At 36.3% G+C, this 21,484-nt stretch overlaps 1 protein-coding gene across 1 annotated transcript in view; it reads left to right on the top strand.

Annotated features, from left to right (window-relative positions):
• The window catches only part of LOC127972800 (1,4-alpha-glucan-branching enzyme), a 163,257-nt gene that overhangs the window by 51,735 nt on the left and 90,038 nt on the right, over nt 1-21,484 (top strand). The window contains exons 6-7 of the mRNA XM_052576588.1: nt 733-823; nt 5,582-5,791. Of these exons, the coding sequence (XP_052432548.1) occupies nt 733-823; nt 5,582-5,791 (301 nt within the window). The remainder of the gene's footprint in view (nt 1-732; nt 824-5,581; nt 5,792-21,484) is intronic.

Below are 21,484 nucleotides of genomic sequence, written 5' to 3'. Positions count from 1 at the left end.
TTTTTTTCTTTTCTTTTCTTTTTTTTTTAGCAGCAAATCAGAATATCAGAATAATTTCTGAAGGATCGCGTGACTGGAGTAATTTAAATTTAAAAATTAAATTAAAATTAAATTTATGCATTTAACAGACGCTTTTATACAAAGCGACTTACAGTGCGTTCAGGCTAATGATGCAAAATAATTCAGCTTTGGAATCTCAATAAATAACATTTTGAAATGTATTAAAATAGGAAACAGCTATTTTAAATAGGCTTGTAAAAATATTTCAAAATTTAACTGATTTGCAGTATTTGGATCTAATTAATGCAGGCGAGACTTCTTTAAAAAACATTAACAAGCTTACTGTTCAAAAACTTTTGACTGGTAGTGGATACCATATGCAACTTTAATTTTTCTCTAATTTCTAGCTTTTAAATGTCTTAGAAATCTATAACTGCTGGACAATAACAAATAATAATGATTTGTTTATATACTACAAACACTTTTTATCTCCTAATAAGGCAGAATTGTTTCTATGCTGTAACAAATGCTATCTCAATTAGCACTGCATTGTTCATGTACTTTATTTATAACCTGCTGGAGATTTTTTTGCGATGTACTGTATTACAGTACGTGTTTTTAGAAGCAATATAACAGCTTTATGTGATGAACACACAAAATGAACTGTGTGAATGAAAAATGAAAGCAAGGATCTGTTAATAAGCACTGCTCTCTTTACTGTCATACACACAGGTTATAACTGTATTCAGCTGATGGCAATCATGGAGCATGCATACTATGCTAGCTTCGGTTACCAGGTGACCAGTTTCTTCGCAGCATCAAGGTAAATCTGTCTGAAACTGGACAATTTTTTATTATTTTAACATTTTCTTTTTTTTTTTTTTTTTTTTTTTTTTTTTTTGAGTAACCAAGTTACAAAACTAGTGAAATGCCTTGCAGTAATTTTTTGCTTAATTTTGTCACATTCCTTGGACAATTGAATAATTATTATGTCTCAATTCAGTTGTATTCACTCTTTCCACTGCTTCAGGTTTGTTTTTGTCTTTCATTATTATTTCTATGTTCATGCATTTCCTTAATAAAATATATGCATTTTCATATACGCACTGTATATGGATTGGACATGATTTACATTTGACTGCAGGTGGTATTCTGTATATAACTTTGTATGTGACAAATTAAATCTTGAATCTTGTCTTCTGTCTAGAGGCCATTCACACAGAACGTGTTTTTGCATTCTGCTGTGTTTGACCATGTTTGACCATCGTATTCGTGTCTTGCTTCTTTTGTAACATCTCATGCATGACACAACATTTCCCAAAACTCAGCGATCTGAAAAGTAAAAAAAAACCATCTCTCTACCTTTTTTTTATTTTTATTTTTTTATTTTTTTCTTCTGGTGTGTCTTCTGCCAGTTTTCTGTGTAAAGAAAACTAATGCTGCTTGATATTATAAACTTTTGATATTTTATTTTAATGTATTATTGTAATTAGGGCTGTCACTAATGATTATTTTGGTAATCGAGTAATTGGTAGATTATTTTGACGATTAATAGTAATCTGATAATTATAATTAAATATTTTTTATAGTAATATAATTAGACCTAAGCGAACAATAGGCTTTAAAAGTACCTAAAATACAAATATAATAGCAATAAGTTAATAATTATTAGTGCAAAAAATAAAGTATCAAAAGCAACAAAACGGTTACATAATGTATTATAAACAACAGAGCTAGCCTACATTACGTAATATAAAAAAATGCCTGCAGAGGGCGCTAACAGCTTGACGATTGTTTTTACACTTTGTGATCTAATCCTTGCTTCATATTGACATTTAATTCAAATGACCATTTAATATTTAATATTTGGCCAGGTCTTTACGAAAGAAATACAGCCATTGTCATTTCTTGAAAATTTGTGGACATCAAAACGTTTAAACTCAGAATGAGGGTGTGGCGAGTGGGGCGGGGCCGAGAGGCGTGGGAACGAGGAGTGAGGCCGGGTGTAGTGATTGGAGATGCGCTGCACCTGCGCCCCAGCGCCGGTCTCGAGTCCCACGTAGGAGATGGAAGGATATAAAACTGGAGCGACGACCATGAAGGACGAGAGAGGAACAGGCCTGGGCCATTATTTTATGTTTGCTTTTTATTTTGTGCTGTTAACGCTGTTTTGTGTTTATTTTTGTCATTAAAGTTTCATTTTGATTCTGCGCCGGTTCCCGCCTCCTCCTTCCCGACGATGATGGAGTTTTTATCATTACAGAGGGTTTAAACTTTTATTTTGAAATTGCGACACTCGCGTATTCTCCTGTGTTTGCGTAGGTTTATAAATGATCAGATAAAATGGCACATGCTGCTTTCTCAGTAGAATGTTATAATAAACCCAAACTCGCAGGAATATGCACAGGTAGAGTTTGAGATGTTCCACACATGTAAATGATAACAGTTTGTGTGCAGCATTTACTGTGAACAGAGCTACTCTGATATGTGCATATGTAACCAACACACATGTAAATAATTAAAGTGCATATATTAAACCTGCATTGCATAGATTTTATTGAATTGAATTTCAGTGTTGGTGAATTCACAATATCATTATGATTTATTATTACTATTTTTTTTATATATATATTTATATTTTTTAACATATCATGGAGCCTAGGAAAATGATTTATAATTCATTTCATGGATTCTCGACCGTGGAATGCGCCACTTCTGGTATTTTGCCAGTTACTTGACATGTTTTTTTATTTTCGATACACAAATTGATTCAAGGAATCGTGACAGCCTTAATCGTAATCATAAATACAAGTGTTTTGTAGTGCATATAGTTTTAACGTTTACCACACTATATGCATCTAGCTATTAATCTATAGTGGCTACTAAAATCTTGCAGATTTCAAGGGAAATTGTTTATTCAACAGTGCAAAATGAACAGGATGCTTTGCATTTTGTTAGGCCTGTTGATTTAGCACTTAATTTTTAATTTTTTAATTTTTTTGTGGTAAATTATAGAAAAAAATAAAATAACACATTGAAATTTTGATGTCATCTAATGCTGTTGCTGGTGAACATGATGCAAGGCACATCTGACCATTTGATGAGTCAATTAGAATGCAGTTAAATGCCTCTGATGATCAGGATATGAGGGCAAAAAATGCCCAGCATGGGTTTTTGTCATGTTTTTATATCATAATATATGGTTGAACAATATCAAACAAGCAAGAGTGCAACCAGATATGCTTTTTTGGGTGTTAACACATCGCGTGTGTGTGTGATCGAGAAAGGGTCACACAGTGGAGTTAGTTGTCTTAACCATCCATGGCTTGTGAACTTCAAACACATACAAGCCTCATAACTGTGTCTGTCACGTGACCATGTTCCCCTTTCGGGCTTGAACTGATGGTAAAACTAAGGATATTATTATCTGTCTTTACATTTATTATGAAAGATTAAGCTTGTGATTATGGAACAAGATGTTACATTTCGACGAGTGCTTGCAGTGATCGGCCAATCACAATGCTCTGGGTCAGTTGGCCAATCAGAGCAGACTGCGCTTGTCAGAAGGAGGGACTTTGTAGAAAATGTCACATTTGAGAGAGGCGGGGCATAGATGACCTACAATAATGTACAGTATTTGAAAAAAAAATTTTTTTTTTTTTTCGTGTTACACCAAATACACCAAATAATGATCTTTAAAAAAAACATCCTATGACACTTTTAAATAATCTTTGAGAGCAAGGGGGCCCCCTGGGTTTTTTGGGGCCCTAGACAGCTTGCGTATTTTGCGTATGATCAACTCTGCCTGCATCTCAAATTTGTAAATCTAAAAACATATTCTTGGTGAATCCCTCTGAAGACAGCTGTAGTAACCATCAAGTAACTTAATAAGTGATTGATCTGGATTACTAGGCAGGAACTCTTGTGAGTCAAAGTTAAAAAAAGTCACCCTGAAAACCAACTCTTTGATGCACTTGTTGACCCTCAATGAAAAGGATGCTGCCCTTAGGCCCTTAACATGGTACAATTCACTCATTTGTATATTCTTAATGTTCAAAATGAGATAAATGTAACCCCCTTAATGAAAACAATAGGCGCACACATACACCATAAGACTCTGTCCCACATCTGTGGCCCCAAATCACAGAGAGGCTCCTCTAACGTGGCCGATAATCTCCCTGTAAACACATTTGCAGTTAATCCTGTGGAGAGGTAGAGACCTCAGATAAAGGAAGACAGGCAGGAATTCTTTATTTATGTGCTTTATTCTGTCGCTTGCCCTTACCGGCTAGTGCTGAAGACAGCCTATAGCGCGAGTATAATGTATACAGAGTAATTTCACCCATGATTGATCTCCCTGAGCCGTTTAAAAAGTGCAAGGTCTGGATGCTGGGAAGGGGGTGGAGGCCGAGGGGAGGGGTATTGTTGTCACCCTGCATCACGTTTTCCGGGGGAAAGCGATATGATGATAGCTGGAGGACAGATGAAGCTTCTTGGAGCAATTACACTGAGGAGATACGTGAGGAAGCGCTGATGGAAACGCACCGCTCTTGCCCTTTGTTCCTCAAGGAGCAGTACATCACACCGAATGGAGGCTTTGACCTCTGCTCAGCCGCCATGACGGTGTAAACGATCTGAGATTGATTTCTATTTACAGCCATTTTTGTTTGTTTTTACACGGCAATTGGGCGGCACGGTTGATGTATTTGCACATGTCGTTCTGCTGGCAATGCTAAACACAACTGTTGTGTAGAGGGGATTTTTCTGAGATGGACACATGCACACATACGTAGTGTGGCAGAACTGGGATGGTATCCAGAAGGTTGTAGGTTTGAATCCCAAGAGGTCGATCCATGAAGAATGGCCACTGTGCCACTATAATTGCTGATGTTTTGTAAATATTTTTTATTATATTATGTGGGCTAAAGACCGAAGTTTTTTAATAAATATATTTGAAATTATTTAAAAATTTAATATTATTATTCATGTCTTTTAAAATGTTTTTATGTCTTTTTTTTAAAGCTTTCAAAGCTATAAAAGAAATCAAATGGGCCTATATTTTCTCTTTATTCATTTATTTAGTCTTTCTGCCTTTATACAGATCGAACAAAAGAAACATTAAAGATTTGTGTTGGAGAGATCAAAATTGGATTGGAGATGGATTGGGAAAAAAAATGGAGCCTATTTTATTATCCATTTTATGTTTATTCTTAACTTAAGTTCAGAACAAATGGCTTCTAAGTTTTGTGTGTATTTATCTTACACTGTTCATAACGTGAACAAAACCTTTTTAATCACAGTTTGCAATCGTCAGGCATCATTAGCTCTAACTGTGAAGGCGATTCCAGCAATGTTACACAATTACATTTTCTTTAGCTCATATTGCAGCAAGATGATGTTCTGGATTCCGAAATCAGTGCATTTTGCGATAAACTTAGAAAGATATCTCTAAACATTTGAAAGAATTGGTCTTAACAATCAGACTGCTGCTAGTTTCAAGCTTAACCCAAGACGAAGAGCTTGCCAGACAACCTCTGCCCAGACTGCTCTGATATCTGTCTTCATCTGTTCTCCTCTCCAGTCGTTACGGCACCCCAGAGGAACTCAAGGAGCTGATTGACGTGGCTCACTCTCTGGGTATCATCGTCCTGCTCGATGTGGTGCACAGCCACGCATCCAAAAACACAGAGGACGGGCTGAACAGATTTGACGGCTCTGACTCCTGTTTCTTCCACAGCGGGGCCCGTGGAGAACACAGCCTCTGGGACAGCAGACTCTTCAACTACTCTGGGTGAGACTCAAGTTTGTTTTTCACATTTCAAACACCCAACGCTTCACCTAAGTTACACGGCTCTCTCATCATACAACACCTTTGTAACACAGCATTGTGTAACACAACACAGGGGCCCTTCTAAAATCTAGGCTGCATTCCAAATCCTAGTGAGCTGCCTACAGAAGCAGCATAGACACGCTTTCGACTGGAAGACTGTTCCAGTAATTATGATGCCTTCGAAGATACCGTGTTTTTTTTTCCAAATTTTTGGGCTGAAGATCTCCCTTCGAAATTTCAGTTGAAATTTAGCTTTAACTTATACTTAACAATAAATATAAAAGCATTTATGGTTTTTTATTTGTCTCTGCAAGCAAACAAGTAATCAAATGAATAACTCATTAATAAGTTCTAAAGCATACATTGCTGCACAGAAATGGCAATTGCAAAATGACAAGCTTAGTGAAAAAAAAAAAGGTTGAAAAGTTGCTGGACAATTTTTCATATTATATGTGCATTCATATTTTTTTTTGTATAACCTTTGCATCAAATTACACAATTTTTTTTTTTAATTTTTATTGCAGTGTTTGTAGGATTAAAGGTAAACTGCCATTATTGATTTCTGTTATCGATCGTGGAGTTTTTCTTTTGTTATTTGAGCAAATGGTTCCGTCAGACATATATTTGATGTAGTTTCCCATTCAACACTATAGATGTTTACCCAACTAAGACAACTTCAGCCTGCCGAGAAACCTGGAAATGTGAAGGTCCACGCAGGAAAATTTGTTATAAATATTTGTATAGTCCTTTAGAAAATAATGTGTTAGAATCGTGACAAGCTTGGAGAAAAAAAGAAAAGAAAAAAAAAGATAACAGTTGGTGGACAGTTTAGGAGGAATACAGTATACATATTTATAATTCAGATAAATCATATTTGAATAGCGACAAGCTTAATGGAAATATATCAAATTTGGTGGACAGTACTGGAGAAATTCATTATAATTATTTATGCAGTATATATTATTAAAAAATGAATAGTACTTTTTTAGTAAACTTTTATTAGTATTTGTTTGCTTTATATTTTCATGTTTACTATAATAACGCAGTTAGCTTAGCGTAGCAACCAATTAACTGTCAGAATGGCTGATTATTTCATAATTTGTTTTTCTTCTCTAGTTCACTCAAAACACCATTTGTTATCAATCTTTTTTTTTTTTAAATGGAGGCTACTAACACATACTGTGGGTTGTTTAGGTTTTCCGTTGTGTTGCTCTCTCCATATTTGTGATTCTTCTTCTTCTTCTTCTTCTTCTTCTTTTTCTCCTCTCAGCAGCGTAGGCAGCCAGGTTTTATTTGAAAGCCCCTTTTTCCAGTGGTGAAATACCCATTCAAGTCATTATTATTGTGTGAATCACTGAAAACGTCTTTAACTTTCAGTGTTTGTACACAGTGGCTGCATGTACATGCACATCTTTTTGTTCAATTGGACTGAATTAATTCGGGTTATTGCTTACGTTTATATTTTACAAGCTTCAAATCGGAATTGATTTTATTTTATTTTTTTTGCATTTTTTTCACTGCACAAATATAGAGGTTCGCACAGGGCTTAATTTGTGCTGGAACAGGCCGAATCCGGCACCTCCGAAATCCGATCCTACACCTCATTTTGGCAGATCCCTCTCCTCCAGGGGTGGCGTTTCCGTATGGCAGACAGAGAATAGCCAGATATGTGCCGTGACAAATTATCCAAAATTAATATCTCTATTATAATTCGTTATTATTATTTTAAATCACAGGGTTTTATAAATATTTAAACAATGATAAGTATTTAAAGGAGCTTGTAAAACTTCGTAAAGCCATTGGATCCTCAATCTCTTGCAAAACCTCGGCACTTCACGCTCCTTCACTCAGATTGACGCGCGCGCACAGCCTGAAGTAGACAGATCTCCGCTTATCCGCAAAGCAAGGGTAAACAAATAACTTTTTGAATTAGTACAGCATTTTCTTTACTCAAACATTATGTATGTAAAGGCTATTGTCAGTGTGTGTTTGTCAACTGGAGAAGTAAGTTTTTTGCCATCTAGCCAAAATACTTTTGTATGTTTTAAATAAAATTTAGGACCTGATTAAATGAATATAACTCGGTTACACAGAGATTTGAAAAATACAATTCCACAGCTTTTTCAAAACGTTTTTAGTCCTGGAAATTGTTGTTTTAAAATCGCATGGCATTTACATGTTATTCATGTCCTTACAGACTAAATGCAACTGGTACACGCTCTTAAAATCATTTAAACTGGTTCAGCAGAGTGTGATTGCGCGAATGCTCTGTTACCTCTTCCTCCTGTAATCACATGCCGGATCCGTAACCCCGCTTTACTCCGGGACCTCACAATTTACAAATTGAGCACTGATTTCGCACTGTGTTTGCACATAATAACCACTCTCCTGCATGGTTGTTTTTAACAGTAGACTTTATTTTTATCCATTTATGGATAAATATACATATAGTCCTTAACCGCTGTGCTGTGCTGCTCAAATTTATCACGAAAAAAAAAGCCCCTCCCCACGCCCAAAATAATCCAATCGAGTGATCACATGCACTCTCAATCATATTAGAAGAGGAATAAACCACCCCCTTCAATCTGATCGAAATGTCATTCCGATCAAGCTCAATCAGATTAAGGTGTTTACATGAAGGCTTTTCAATCCGATTGAGCCAATTATCAGATTACAAACAGATTATTTGGGTGCCTTTAAACGTAGCCATTGAGGCACATCTCATTTAGTCATTGAATGCCACTCAATGTTTTCCTGAGCACCTTGAATGCCACCTTTAAAAATCTTTTAATATCCTTGTTCTTTCCACTGCGTGTTTCAAAGCACTTATATGATAGAATTACATTAAATCGACAGCAGTATTTATTTGTAATATGCTGCATATCCTTAATGTTTCTTTGCTCTAATGTCTAATTTCAACCACTCAAGTTTACTGTTCTGGAACTATGGAAGTTTATAAGTGTGTGTGTGTGTGTTTGTGTCTGTTCTTGAATTGTGTGCCCAGGTCATATCTTGGTAATTAATAATGTGGGATGGAATTATGCTTCCATAATTAGTTCACCTCATCAGCACTTTTGTTTGCCCATAATCAAGCATTAACATGTCCTTATCTCACACAACGGAATATTCATGTAAAATTCTTAAAGCTTTTAAAGATGCTTTCTGTTTATGAATAATCATTGCAGTATTTGCCTATTTAGACTAATTCATCTCTGAAAACAAAGAGACAATGCAAAAGCGCTAAGAGGCTTAGAAAAGCAGAACCCACAGTAGACCAAGTTGGAGGAACAGTTCTGTCATTATTTACTCACCCTCATGTCGCTCCAAACTTGCTAGACTTTCTTCCAAAGCAGAACTTCCCACTGCTTAAAATGACATAAGAGTAAGTAATTGAAGACTTTTTGCATTTTAGGGTGAACCATCCCTTTTAATTCCAATAACATGTCATTGCCAAATTAAGGCAAATAGTTGGAACTTATGTTTGACCTGGTCATTTTCTCATCATTATAGATAAAAATGCACTGCATTTCTGTAGCCATTAGGTATTCATCACAACCATATGCCAGCTAATATGTTAATTTTCCTATTCCCCCACTCGAACCCATACTGAGTGAGTCTTTAAATTGGAACACCTACTGTACTCTATTTGCCTCTGGCAGTATTCCCATTGCACCGTCTTGGGCTGACAGCAATTACTTCAATGTTGTATATGAAACCTTTCTGCCAAAGCGCAGTGTGAATTCTCCATCAGTATGTCCTTCCTCATTGTTCACTCCCTTTGTCTCTGAAGTCTTGCATGTTAAATATGCTATCTAAAATTCAACTAATCACGTTCAAAATGCAATAATTGCCACACTGTTCTATTTGAAATGATGTGCTCGGAATAAGAAATACTGGCCATTTAAAAACTGATCAGATATTCTTCTCGCAGTCTTCTTGTTTGTGAAATATTTTGAATTTGAATCATTGTGACTTATTAATAAACGCAATAAATAATTATTCTGCCTTGTAATGGAATTCAATAACCTAACTGAAATATTCTGTTTCTAAGTAATGGAACTCTTTTGCATTAATATACAATTAAAACTGTGTTGTTCACACATCTGCTGTTTTAAGATTCATCTTTTGGAGAATATTGGACAGTAAGTAATGTACTGTAGAGTAAGTATAGACTAGAAAGAAAGCAGCTGTTTATTTTATGAACAGTTTTGGGGAGTAACTAGTAGGGATGGGTCATGATTTTCGAATATTTGATTAGTCGATTTAATTACAGAATATCGATTAGACTGTGCGATTATTTTCTAAGGATGTGAACCGTGCCTGAGCACGTCTGATCCCCAAAGCCCAGTTGGGTTGACTAAAGTGATTGCTCCGTGCCGCTCTCGGACGCGGTTGGTGTGAAGAGGTGGGCCAGAGCGCGGTTCAGTTTAATTAGGGTGTGGTACATATGCAGTGTGAGCGATAACCTTGCCGGAGCAGGAACTACTGATACGTCCAGCATGATTACGTGAAAATTTCTGAGCGGCAAACGTAATGGATTTATAAAGCAATATGTTGTGAGAGGGTCTTCTGTTTCTGCGCATCCCTAACGACTCAGAATAATAAACCACAAAGTTAAAGTTAACAAAACGATGCACTCAACTGTGCTGAGCGAGAAACTTCCTGTTTCCCACGTATTAAGTCGTGATTACAAGCTAGCTGCATTAAAATTATTTGTTATTTGTCAAAATAATAAAATGTAATATTCCACTGGTTGATAACCATAAACATTTACCGCCCATATATAAATTTTTTTTTACTCTTATGTTGATTTTTCTGAAGTAAGTAAAGTTATGTGACTATTCCAGGACTATTCACAAGCTTTTAATTATGGTATAAATGTTTGGAAATAATATGTAACCCTTTAATCGCAATAAGCTTTGGGCTTTGTTACTTTTTTATTACAACACAAAGCCTCAGCCTTCTGTCAATTTTAAGATAAAATACAAACAATAACAGCATGTGATTCAATTATATTTTCCTGATTAATATTTTCAGCACAAAATAAATAAATAAAAATAAATATTTGAGTGCATGTAAAAAAAAAAAAAAAAACAGAACAATTTAATAAAAACGCGAAAAAAAATTTAGTTTATAAAATTCTCAGTAAGCTTATTTCTGTTTTTCGTGTTAAATGTGAAGAATGACAGGTGCCGCATAGCTAACTTTTTATAGTATACAGGTGTAATCTATTCACTTTTACTTCAGGCAATGTAACATGATTTTATTATCATAATTTTTACTTCATTCCTAAAATCTTATGACGCTAATCTTATTTATTTATTTATTTGAGAAGGATAAACTGATCAAAAATCCTCAACTCACTGTCTTGCGCTGCCCGCGATGTAGGCTATTTGAAAAACAAACAAACTTGAATTTATCAAGTTTATATAAATCATATTTCCGAATTAAATTGATAAAGAATTGAAACGAATTTTGACCACTTAGCCTTTAAAAACCAAAACTAAACTATTATAATGGCTGCAACAGCAGAAAGGGTGTTCTCTGCGGCTGGACTAATTGTGAACAGATTGCGCTCCCGTCTTCTTCCCGAGCTTGTGGACATGCTAATTATTTTTTTTTTAATAAAAATATGAAATCAGTTATTGTTATAAATTCAGGCGTTAAAATTTATGTTCACATAAATGCCGCCATTCAGGCTGTTCACAATATGCTTTAGCGCATACAGTTTAAATCATAATATTCATAGCTGAATTAATCTGTTCTAATTTTAATCAGACAGGCTGGGGTAACACCGTCTGGGCCTGGTGCTTTTTCTCTTTTCTGCTTCCTGAAGACCTGGCACACCTCACCTTCACTCTTTTGAGAGGGGGTTGCAGGAGGTGTGAATGGTTGTGTGGAGGTGGTGTTCAGGGCGGGTGTTGGTGGTTTTTTAAAACGTGCAGTAAAACTCATTCAGATCGTCTGCCAGTTGTTGCTTCTCCACATTGCTGGGGGATGGTGTTGTAGTTGGTGATCTCCTTCAGACCTTTCCACACTGATGCTGAGTCTCTGGAAGTGAACAGAGTCCTTAGTATTTCAGCATAATTCCGTTTTGCCACTCAAATCTCATTTTCCAGTGTGTATTTAGCCTGTTTATACAGGACTTTATCCCCCTTCCTTTACACATCTTTTTTGGCCTGATGGAGCTGTCTGAGTTTTGCAGTGAACCATGGTTTGTCATTGTTGTAAGTTAAATAAGCCCTGGTAGGAATGCATATAGCTTCACATAAAATGATATATGATGTTACCGTCTCTCTGAGCTCATCCAGATCAGTGGCAGCAGCTTCAAAAACACTTCAGTAAATGTGGTCAAAACAATCTTGTAAATCCTTCTCTGCTTCATTAGTCCTTTTTTTTTTATTTTTTTATTTTTTTTACAGTCCTTAATACAGGTTTAGCTGATTCCAGTTTCTGCCTGTAGGTCGGTATAATATGAACCAACAGTGATCAGAGTAGCCCAAAGCTGAGGGATATACATTCTTTATTGTGATGTAACTGGTCTCTGATGGGACATGTAACATGCTGTCTGTATTTTGGCAGTTCACTGGAAAGATTTGCATTATTAATGTCCCTAAGAATGATAAAAACAGAGTCTGGGTGTTGTTGTTCTGTGTCTGTGATCTGATCAGCGAGTGTTTGTATAGCTGAGCTCACGTGCGCTTGCGGACAAATGTAAACACAAACCAGAATGAACGTGTGAAACTCCCGCTGAGAGTAGAAAGGCTTACAGTTAATGAAGAGCACTTCTAGATCTGAACAGCACATCTTCTTCAACCTGTTAAGCCGCACCCAGATGCGGGTGCACTGAACTCTCATTGTTTGCAATGAGTTTACGAATAGATTAAATGTCAATGTTTACGAATAGATTAAATGAAACAGGACAAATTTAATCTTGACAAACTATATCATTATAAAGATCTAAGCCTCATACACCGACGACAGATCACTGTTTTTCAATGGAAAGCTTATAAAGAATGTATTTAATAAATGTGTGTAAGCAGTACACATCAAACTAAGAAGAATCAAAACGCAGTACATACCAGATTCATCGTAATAACGAGTCATAAACACATCCACAGCTGTTAATCCCGGTTTAGTTAGGAAGGCCATGGTCCACTGAACAAAATCTCATGGAGCACATTTAGGCCAACGAAGCAATACCGTTGTAATATGGATGATAATTCCTTTGTTTACGTTTCAGTTCTTCAGGGACAGTATTGTTTGTGTCTGTTATGGAATAACTCACACTCAGAAACTACGTCTTGGTAGTAAAAAAAAAAAAAAAAAAACGTCATGGTTTTGTAGCATACAGTGTAACAAAAAGAATGATACTATTTACTAAAAAAAAGTGAAAGATAGGCGGATGATTGTTTATTTTAATTTTGGCGCTCTCTCGTGACGGCTCGTGATGGAGACAGATCTCATGGAGGCAGAACTTAGCAGTCGCCTTTTTGTTAATTATTTTCTTTTTAATTTTTTTTTTTTTTATATGTGAGTGTGTTTTATGTTGAATGTGCCTGTATCTGCATGACGACTATATGTTTGAGTGCAAATCAGCACACTATTACTGTTTAATCACAGCTATCAATGTGAACGCCGTCTATATGAATAGAGTGTGATTTCTGACTTTATGATTACCATCTCTATAACTGGCCATCAGCACATGAATTGACTATATGACCAGAATTCATTGTAAATGCTACATTTCTAGCAGTCTCAGGATGTTTTTTTTTTCTTATTTCTTTTTCTTTCTTAAATAATTCTTATTGTATTTTTCAAGTGCTCAAATAAGTCTATTGTTTTATAATAATAAAAAAAAAACTATGCAGTGGTATGTTAAATGACTGAAATAGCTTGTAGAACCATTCAATACAGTTGGTAAATATTATTTTTTTATATTTGGGGAGGGGGGGGGGGACTAGACATAGTCTCAGAAAAAATGGTTGAAGGAATTTCATTTTTATGGTATCTTCTTCAGATTTGAAATAGAAACTCATGAGACATGACTTTCAACCCATTACTTTTCTAGATTGCTCCAGGACTGATTTCATGTATTTTTATATTATTAAAAGAAGAAAAAAATTCAGTGTGGTAAGTTAGGTAGGGCACTTTCAGCTGTGAGTCCCATAATTGGGGGTCTGGTTAACAGGTAAACACTGTTACATCTGTACACAACCTCTCATTGATGTATAAGCATGCCTCTCCACCGCACAATTTCCCCATTGATTATGTGTCGTGATGTGCTCAGAAAAACGGAAAGCTGGGCAGATGGAGTGCGCTGTCTGGAATGGCGTCGTTCAGCCAGGCTTCCATGAAACACAGAGCAACAGCGTTTGAATCGAAAACCGGTGAAATATCGGGTGGTGTATACTGTCGAATGTCCAGCAATTTGTCTCTGGTGAAACTGATTGCAGAGATATAACTGAAGACAGGACAAACTAACAAATACATAAAAACAATTGTGGACAATGCCACAGAGGCTCCCATGCTTGGCGCCATCTTGCTGTGGATTCAGTATTTCTGTATAGTTACTGTCTTATGTGACTGCGTTCCCAAAAAGCAGGCATCCATCTCTAAAAGCAATGACTGCATTTATTGTGTTACATCTGCTCTCTCTGAAGCACAAGTAATTAATTACATATGAAAATTATTATATTCAATGGCTTCTCCTAGTTTTAAAATCTAGGCTACAAGCTTCAGTTCTCAGAAGTCCCGGGAACCAATGTTCTGTATGCGTTTTATGGTCTTATTCAAGTGATTTAACTTTTTTTTTTAGTTTTTCACTAACCAGGCATAGATTTTTATTTTTTTTTCTCAAAAACACAATCATGTACATACATGCTGCTCACATATTATAGCCCAGTATGTGCTGATTACAGTGAGATTAGACTTTAGCCATTTAGATGTTTATAAGCAACTGAAAAAAGCACAAATATCAGGTTGTGGCATATGTCTGCGGCCCGTATAAAACTTCTCTAGGCCCCAAAAATACCCTTAGACTTCAGAGGGTTAACCTTGCCTGCCTTAAAATGTTTGAAAATAATTAAAATTGAAAACATTCATTAGTAATTTAGAAAAGTAATCACATATAACTTTACTCTGTATCCTATTACATTTCCAAAGTGACCCTCCCAACACCAATTACCGCTTGTGATTATTACAGTTATTAATTATAAAGAAACTCTTCTAAAATGAATCTGTAGTTAATAAGCATAACTTTAAATGATGATACAAAGGGGCACAGTTATTTTGACTATATGTAATTCGATCACAGAGCTGGAAGTGTTTTGGGATTTTTCACTTTAACTCTGAATTTTGCTTTATATGCTTAATGTTTGATTCGTTGGTTATGAGTGATTTTCTTTTTGATGCACACATCACATTCTTATTTATGGTTTTATGGTGGACTCATCTTTATTTCCATGAGTATACAGAATCGTCATATAGATCACTTTACCATGAAATTTTCCCTTATTTGTCAAAGCAAAAGATCTTACAAAGGTGAAATGGATCTCAAGAGATGCACTTGACATCTGAGTGGAAAGTGCATTTTGGGTTTGTTTCTGACAGGTTTTATTAAGAGCATGTTTTCTTCCTGATGGAAAAGAGCTCCAGTGGTTTTGTTCCCGAAAAACCAACTTCACAAATTAGAGCAAAGCGTTTCCACAAAAAAAAAAAATAGATATTAGTTTCCTGTCAAAACAGTTGACGCTCAACTAGGCTTTTTTTAAACAAATCTCAAAATTTTGCCATCAAGCGTGTGTGTATTATGTGTGAATACTGTTTACAGTTGACAGTGTATAATTGGAAGACAAAGCCTCCATTTAAGGAGCTGATTTAAAAAAATATATTTTTTTTTACAAACAATAATAATAAAAAAGTATTTTAAAGCTGACAGTTAAAAGACAGAATGTGTTTGCTCATTAATAACTAAAAGAAAGTTAGTGTTAAAGAACTGAGTTTCTGAAAATTGTTTCAGTTTAGTGTTTTTTTGTTTTGTGAATCCATCAGAGGCCAATATTGTAGGGCCAGGACAGTTCTAAAAAAAAAAAAAAAAATTGCCAGTAAAATATCACCAAAACAAAAAAATCAAGATGATATATCAAGCTTATGAAAAAAGTAATCCCGCTTTAATATTGTTGAAGTCTAATAACAAAAATAAAAATGAATACATGTTTATGCAGCCTATAAGATTTTATTTAATGCCCATTGCAATTGTATCCTCTTTTATCACAATCTACTCTGATCATCAATCAGTAACAGCTGTGAGCTTGTTTTGGCATCAACACAGAAATTCTATGAGGGGCTGTTAAGCGCATGAAGTTAATTCCCTAGAAAGTAATGACATTATTCTTTAATTTCACTGCTCAGGAACATGCGAATCCCTGATCAAGTACACATTCATTTGAAACCAAATGAACAAAGCCCTTGTATGACAGTCTACATCTAACAGTGTGTGTTCTAATGTTAGCTGAACACGTCTCAGACATGCCCCATGAGAGTTACGATAATGAAGGACTGAGCGTATCAAAATGAGAATCGCTAACCGTAAAACATCATGTGTGTAAATGAACCAAAGAACAACAATTGACGAAAACGGGTCTTAAATTTGCAGTAGCTACAAGTGCCCTTGTGTGTCACAGTATCAGAGATGTTTACAATCCTTCAATTTCAGAACAGTTCGGGCTTCCATTCACACACACAATGTATGCAGCTTCACGGATGCCGCTCGATGTGCTGTTCTCCAAATCATTACTGTCATTGCAGCGGTAAGCTCTACAAAAGCGTACATTACTTTAGCTGCTAGCTGGCTCTGACCCTAATGGCCCTCGCAGTAAACCCGATCCTATTGATTGGTGCTTTCGCGGTGCGTGATAATTAAGTTTCTCCTCTTCTTCTTCTTCCACGGCTGTAAGCTCATCTCATCACACATTAAGAGACAGACCGGCCGCCTCCGTGGAGTCTATCAATGCCTTTTTGAACCCACATTTAATAAGCGCATGCCAAAAGCTGCTGCCGCCAATACATTATCCAGCGTTAGTGTCAGATGGCGCAGAGATTCGGTAATAAGAGCCAAGCTGCAGTTTCATTACTTATTGAGCTTGTGCCGTTTTCAGAGGGACTCATTAGACGGGCCGCAGACATATGCCACAACCAGCAGCCATCTGAAGAGTCATTTGTAAAAGCCCGAAGGAACACACCGGTGCCATCGCCGGTTCATTTGTCTGTTTTTCTTGTTGCCATTTGTTTGGATGCATCTCGGCATTGCACTCTATTAAATCCTGCTTTTGAGAAGATGAAACGTGGAAGGCCCATTCCTTGTGGTGACTGCGATGGCACAGCATTGTCCAATCAAGCATTTTGAAACCAGCATTGGCGAACGTCGCAACAGATGCCCCATTGACATTGGTGGAAATTGCATTTGGTGTTTCTTGAAACAAGGGATTTTTTTTTAGTAGAATCAAACAATCATTGTTGTCCCCTGGTTCAACATGACATGGGAATAAAATACTTTCTTGGTGCAGGAACTTTCAAGAACATATGGCTGGCTGGGAGAAAACAAGTCGAATAACTTTGAGATGTTGGACAGTGAATTTGACCTTGAAACTCAAGTTCCAGACAAAAAGCCCACTTGAGAAGTGGGGTGGTTTGTTATATGAGGAATCATCATTAACAATCAACCACAAACTAAGTTGCTTCAGTTTTTGTTTGCTCAGACAAAATCCCTTTGTTTTGATTTGTATTTCAGGTTCTCTCAGTACCTAACTTTAACATAACATAACATCACATAAGTTATGTTTTGCATAACTTCAAGATGCTCTTGGCTCCGAACTTTACCTTGAGCCTCTATGTCCCATTCAGAATGCCCCATTGAAAAGTGTTATGGCATGTCATGTGAGGAATTGTCCTTCACAATCATTCGCAAACTAATTTTCTTCCATCTTTTTCACACAAGCTGTCAGTTGCTCAGCCACTATTATGCGATTTTTAAGGTTCCCAATATTGTTTTGTGAATCTACTACAATAGCATGCAAGGTCAAAAAATGCTTTCATTTTCTCAAACTATGCATTTAATATCACCAAATTTTCAGACGATCCACAAACAATTAGGTAAAAGTTCTAAGATTTAGTCTTTTTAAACCCCTCCTTTCAATGAGTCTACTCTGCTCTGATTGGTCAGATGGCCCATACTGTTGTGATTGGTCTACCACATTCAATGAGCCTCATTTACAAAACGTATGTATGACAGAAAATCGTGCATATGGACGTTTCGAAAATAACTTTGTGCACTCAACTCATTTTAAGGTTGTTTGATTTCACATACAGCTACATTACGCACTGCATTAAAGTCAGTATTCAAAATGGCATAATAAAAATAATAATCATCTTTAATAATGGCACTTTAATATTTTCTTGACCACAAACTTGACCTTGAGCCTCTCTGTCCCAGTCAAAATGCATCACTGAAAAGTAAAGGAATAGTCCTTCACAATCGACCGCAAAGTTACTTCCATCTGTTTAACATATTCAAGAAAGCAAACCCCTACTGCTGAACATTGGCCTTTCATTATGATTTGTATTTCTTGGTCTATCAGAACAGTCTATTAAAATTCATGCTGGTTGACAGAATAAGATGTATCCAGGTTCCCTGTTTGCTTGTCTTCAACATGTAAAAGGCTCTGTTTTGACATGCAAAAGTCATGAATACGCGATTTCATGGAAACATCTGGAGCATGCTCCGTTTAGCTCTGTTATGCAATGTGTTTCTGTGGCATCTACAGGGAAATGCGAATAGCCAGTGTTTGAGGTCTTAGCCCTTGTAGTGGAGATCTAACTAGCCCAGAGACATCCGCTGGGCCGCACTTCATGGCTTCCTGTGTCTCCTCTAATAGGCTGTTTCAAAGAGCAGCAAGGACACCTTGTGAAGGCGAGGAAATTAATACTCTGTGCCACCACGATGCTCCTCTCCACCCGTCTCCTGAAGGGCAGGCACACTTCCTCTCGGCCATTGCTGCCGTCTGCCCTATCTCTGGCGCTTGAGAGGTCTCAGATGTGCGACTTCAGAAGGCTCTTTCCATGCTTATCCATCCCTTCCTCCAGTCTCCTGCTGTATTGGCTCATTTGCATCCATTTTTCATCAGTCATCACCGGAATCCCTCTGCACATCAAACGGAGCCAGACCCGAGGCTAGCCGCTTTTGTGGTCTCACATTCCGATTGCGCATTACATTCACCGAGGGTTATTGCTCTTTTTTTTAAATCTGGACTAAGAGGAATGCACAGGTTTAATGACTTTTTGGGGCACGCTTGGTATTCTGTGCAAATAGCGGTGAATGATACTCTGCCTTTGTGAAAGACTTCCAATGACAATGGTGGATAAGGTGCCATGCCCGTGAAGCGGTTCCCCCTCCTTGAATATTCATTCTTCTTCAGGACGCATTGCATGTTCTCCCAACGCCTCTCAATGAGACTTAATAAACTTTCTATTGAGACAAATGGCAGATTTTCACCAGAGGCACAGCTGGATGTTGATGGAGAATGCTAATTCTGACAGTTCTGGACGAATTCCAGAGCGACACACAAAAAATTGACACGACGGTGGCACTTGTCACATCACTTTATCCAGGTGTTATCCATCTCTTCCCCAATAAACATTAATCTGCACTGCTTGTCTTTTATTGAATGAGCGAAGAAGCCGTTTTGCCAATAGGACAGGCACAGCGTGTGAGATGCGTGAAATGAGGTGCCTCAACCGTCGTTTCCCACAAGGCCCTGCTGTTCACCATCTCTCAGACTGTCAGATGCCATCGTTTCACTGCTGCGCCTTGTGTGAAATGACCTGTCAAGGTTGTAAATTTATTTGTTCTCATGCAGGTTGACTGTAATGTTGAGGATACAGGGATTTATACGTTTCCTCTTCTTGCAATCTTCCTTACACCTGCGACTTGGGTAGCAATATCAGGTAGAAGAAATGCAAATAAGGTCAGCATACCCCCGTTGAGAGATTATCCTCGGTTTTAGAGTATTCTTGTAGTGTTAATTCTCAACTGTCTGGAAACCAGTGCTTATGACAGATTTGGCATACTGTGTTGCAAGGTCATTTTATGTTTATCTTCTCACTTGTCTTTTTCCTGTCATTCTTTCCCCAAGGATGAATTTGGTGTTGAGACAGATTATCAGCTGTTTGGCTCTGAGGAAATGTCGCATGGCTTTTTTTCTTGCGTTGAAGGACTTGACTACCAATGCAAGTCATTTCATTGATATTCAACGTATATGTTGTCATTGAGCACTCATGGTAAATGGTAGCGATGTGGGGAAATTGTGAAGGGAGACTCATAATCGAATGCAACAGCATTTTAGCGTCCTTCCAGACACCCTTGAATTCGTATGTAATCTGGTTAAGGCGAAAACTGGCCCGTTTGTCAATTTGTAGCCATAGTGTTGCCGGTAAGTCACTCCATAACCTCAGCATTACTGCTGGTCTCAAGTAGATTGTTGTGGTCTGTGGGATGTCAATGCTGTGGCAGCTGGAGTTTACAGTATGGAGTTCTCACCATGATACCCCTTTAAGTCATATGTATCATATCTAATGCATGGGTTTGTATGGCTTCAATATCATAAATAAGGTAAATACTTTCCCAAGAAGGTGTATATAGTATATGCCCCAATGGATTGCCCATGATCTTCAGAAATATTATCATTTCTGAAATTGTTTTTTTTTTTTTTTTTTTTTTATGTTTGCTAATTTTAGCAACTTATTTTTATTGTCATTGCTATTCCAAAATGAAAATGTACTAAATTAAAGCAGCTTATTCTTGATAATACTTCATTCATTATATGTAGACAAGTCATGTTTAAAATTGATCAAATATGAAACCGCAAGCATTTGATGTATTCATTTTAAGTTGTCATTGTAATTTGTTGTGGTTTGTTCACCATAATACACCAAATTATTTAATCAAATTATGCCATTTATTATGACATATAAATAACATTTGTGACATATATTTATTTATTTGCTCATTAATTTAATATCTCTTTTCATTTATTTCATAATTGTTATACAATTTGTATATTTTCCAGATTTTTGTTATATATTATATAACATTTTATTAATTTATTCATTTTGTACAAATGTTTAAAAATTACTAAATAGACAAATCATTTTTTTTAGAACTCTGACTTTTGTCCTAATTTACAGTGTTTATCTAGGTTAGTATGTATTTCTGTATAATTATTTCTTTTTAATTCATATTCATTCATGAAACAGTAAGTGATATTAAATTATTCAATTTAAAATGTATAAATTTACTATTATATGTAGAATTGATTTACCAAGATTAATAAAAATGTTGCCAAGTATTAAATTTAACTCGTACTGTACAACATACAAACCACACTTAATCTCATTGCTTTATTAATAAAAAACAATGGTAGTACTTTAATTTAAGGACCAGTTCTCACTTAACTTGTAAAAGTTTGTGTTTTCAGACTCCCAAAATGCAATTGGCATGCAAATGAATGGCCAAAAACATAAAAAAGGTTTAAAGAAATACAATAAAATAAAAAAGTGTTGAATCCCTGAATGGGGAATTCTTTCATCCTCATGCAA

The sequence above is a fragment of the Carassius gibelio genome, chromosome B15 (genome assembly GCF_023724105.1).
Source record: "Carassius gibelio isolate Cgi1373 ecotype wild population from Czech Republic chromosome B15, carGib1.2-hapl.c, whole genome shotgun sequence".
NCBI classification, from domain to species: Eukaryota; Metazoa; Chordata; class Actinopteri; order Cypriniformes; family Cyprinidae; genus Carassius; species Carassius gibelio.
This window is presented reverse-complemented; position numbering and strand designations above follow the sequence as displayed.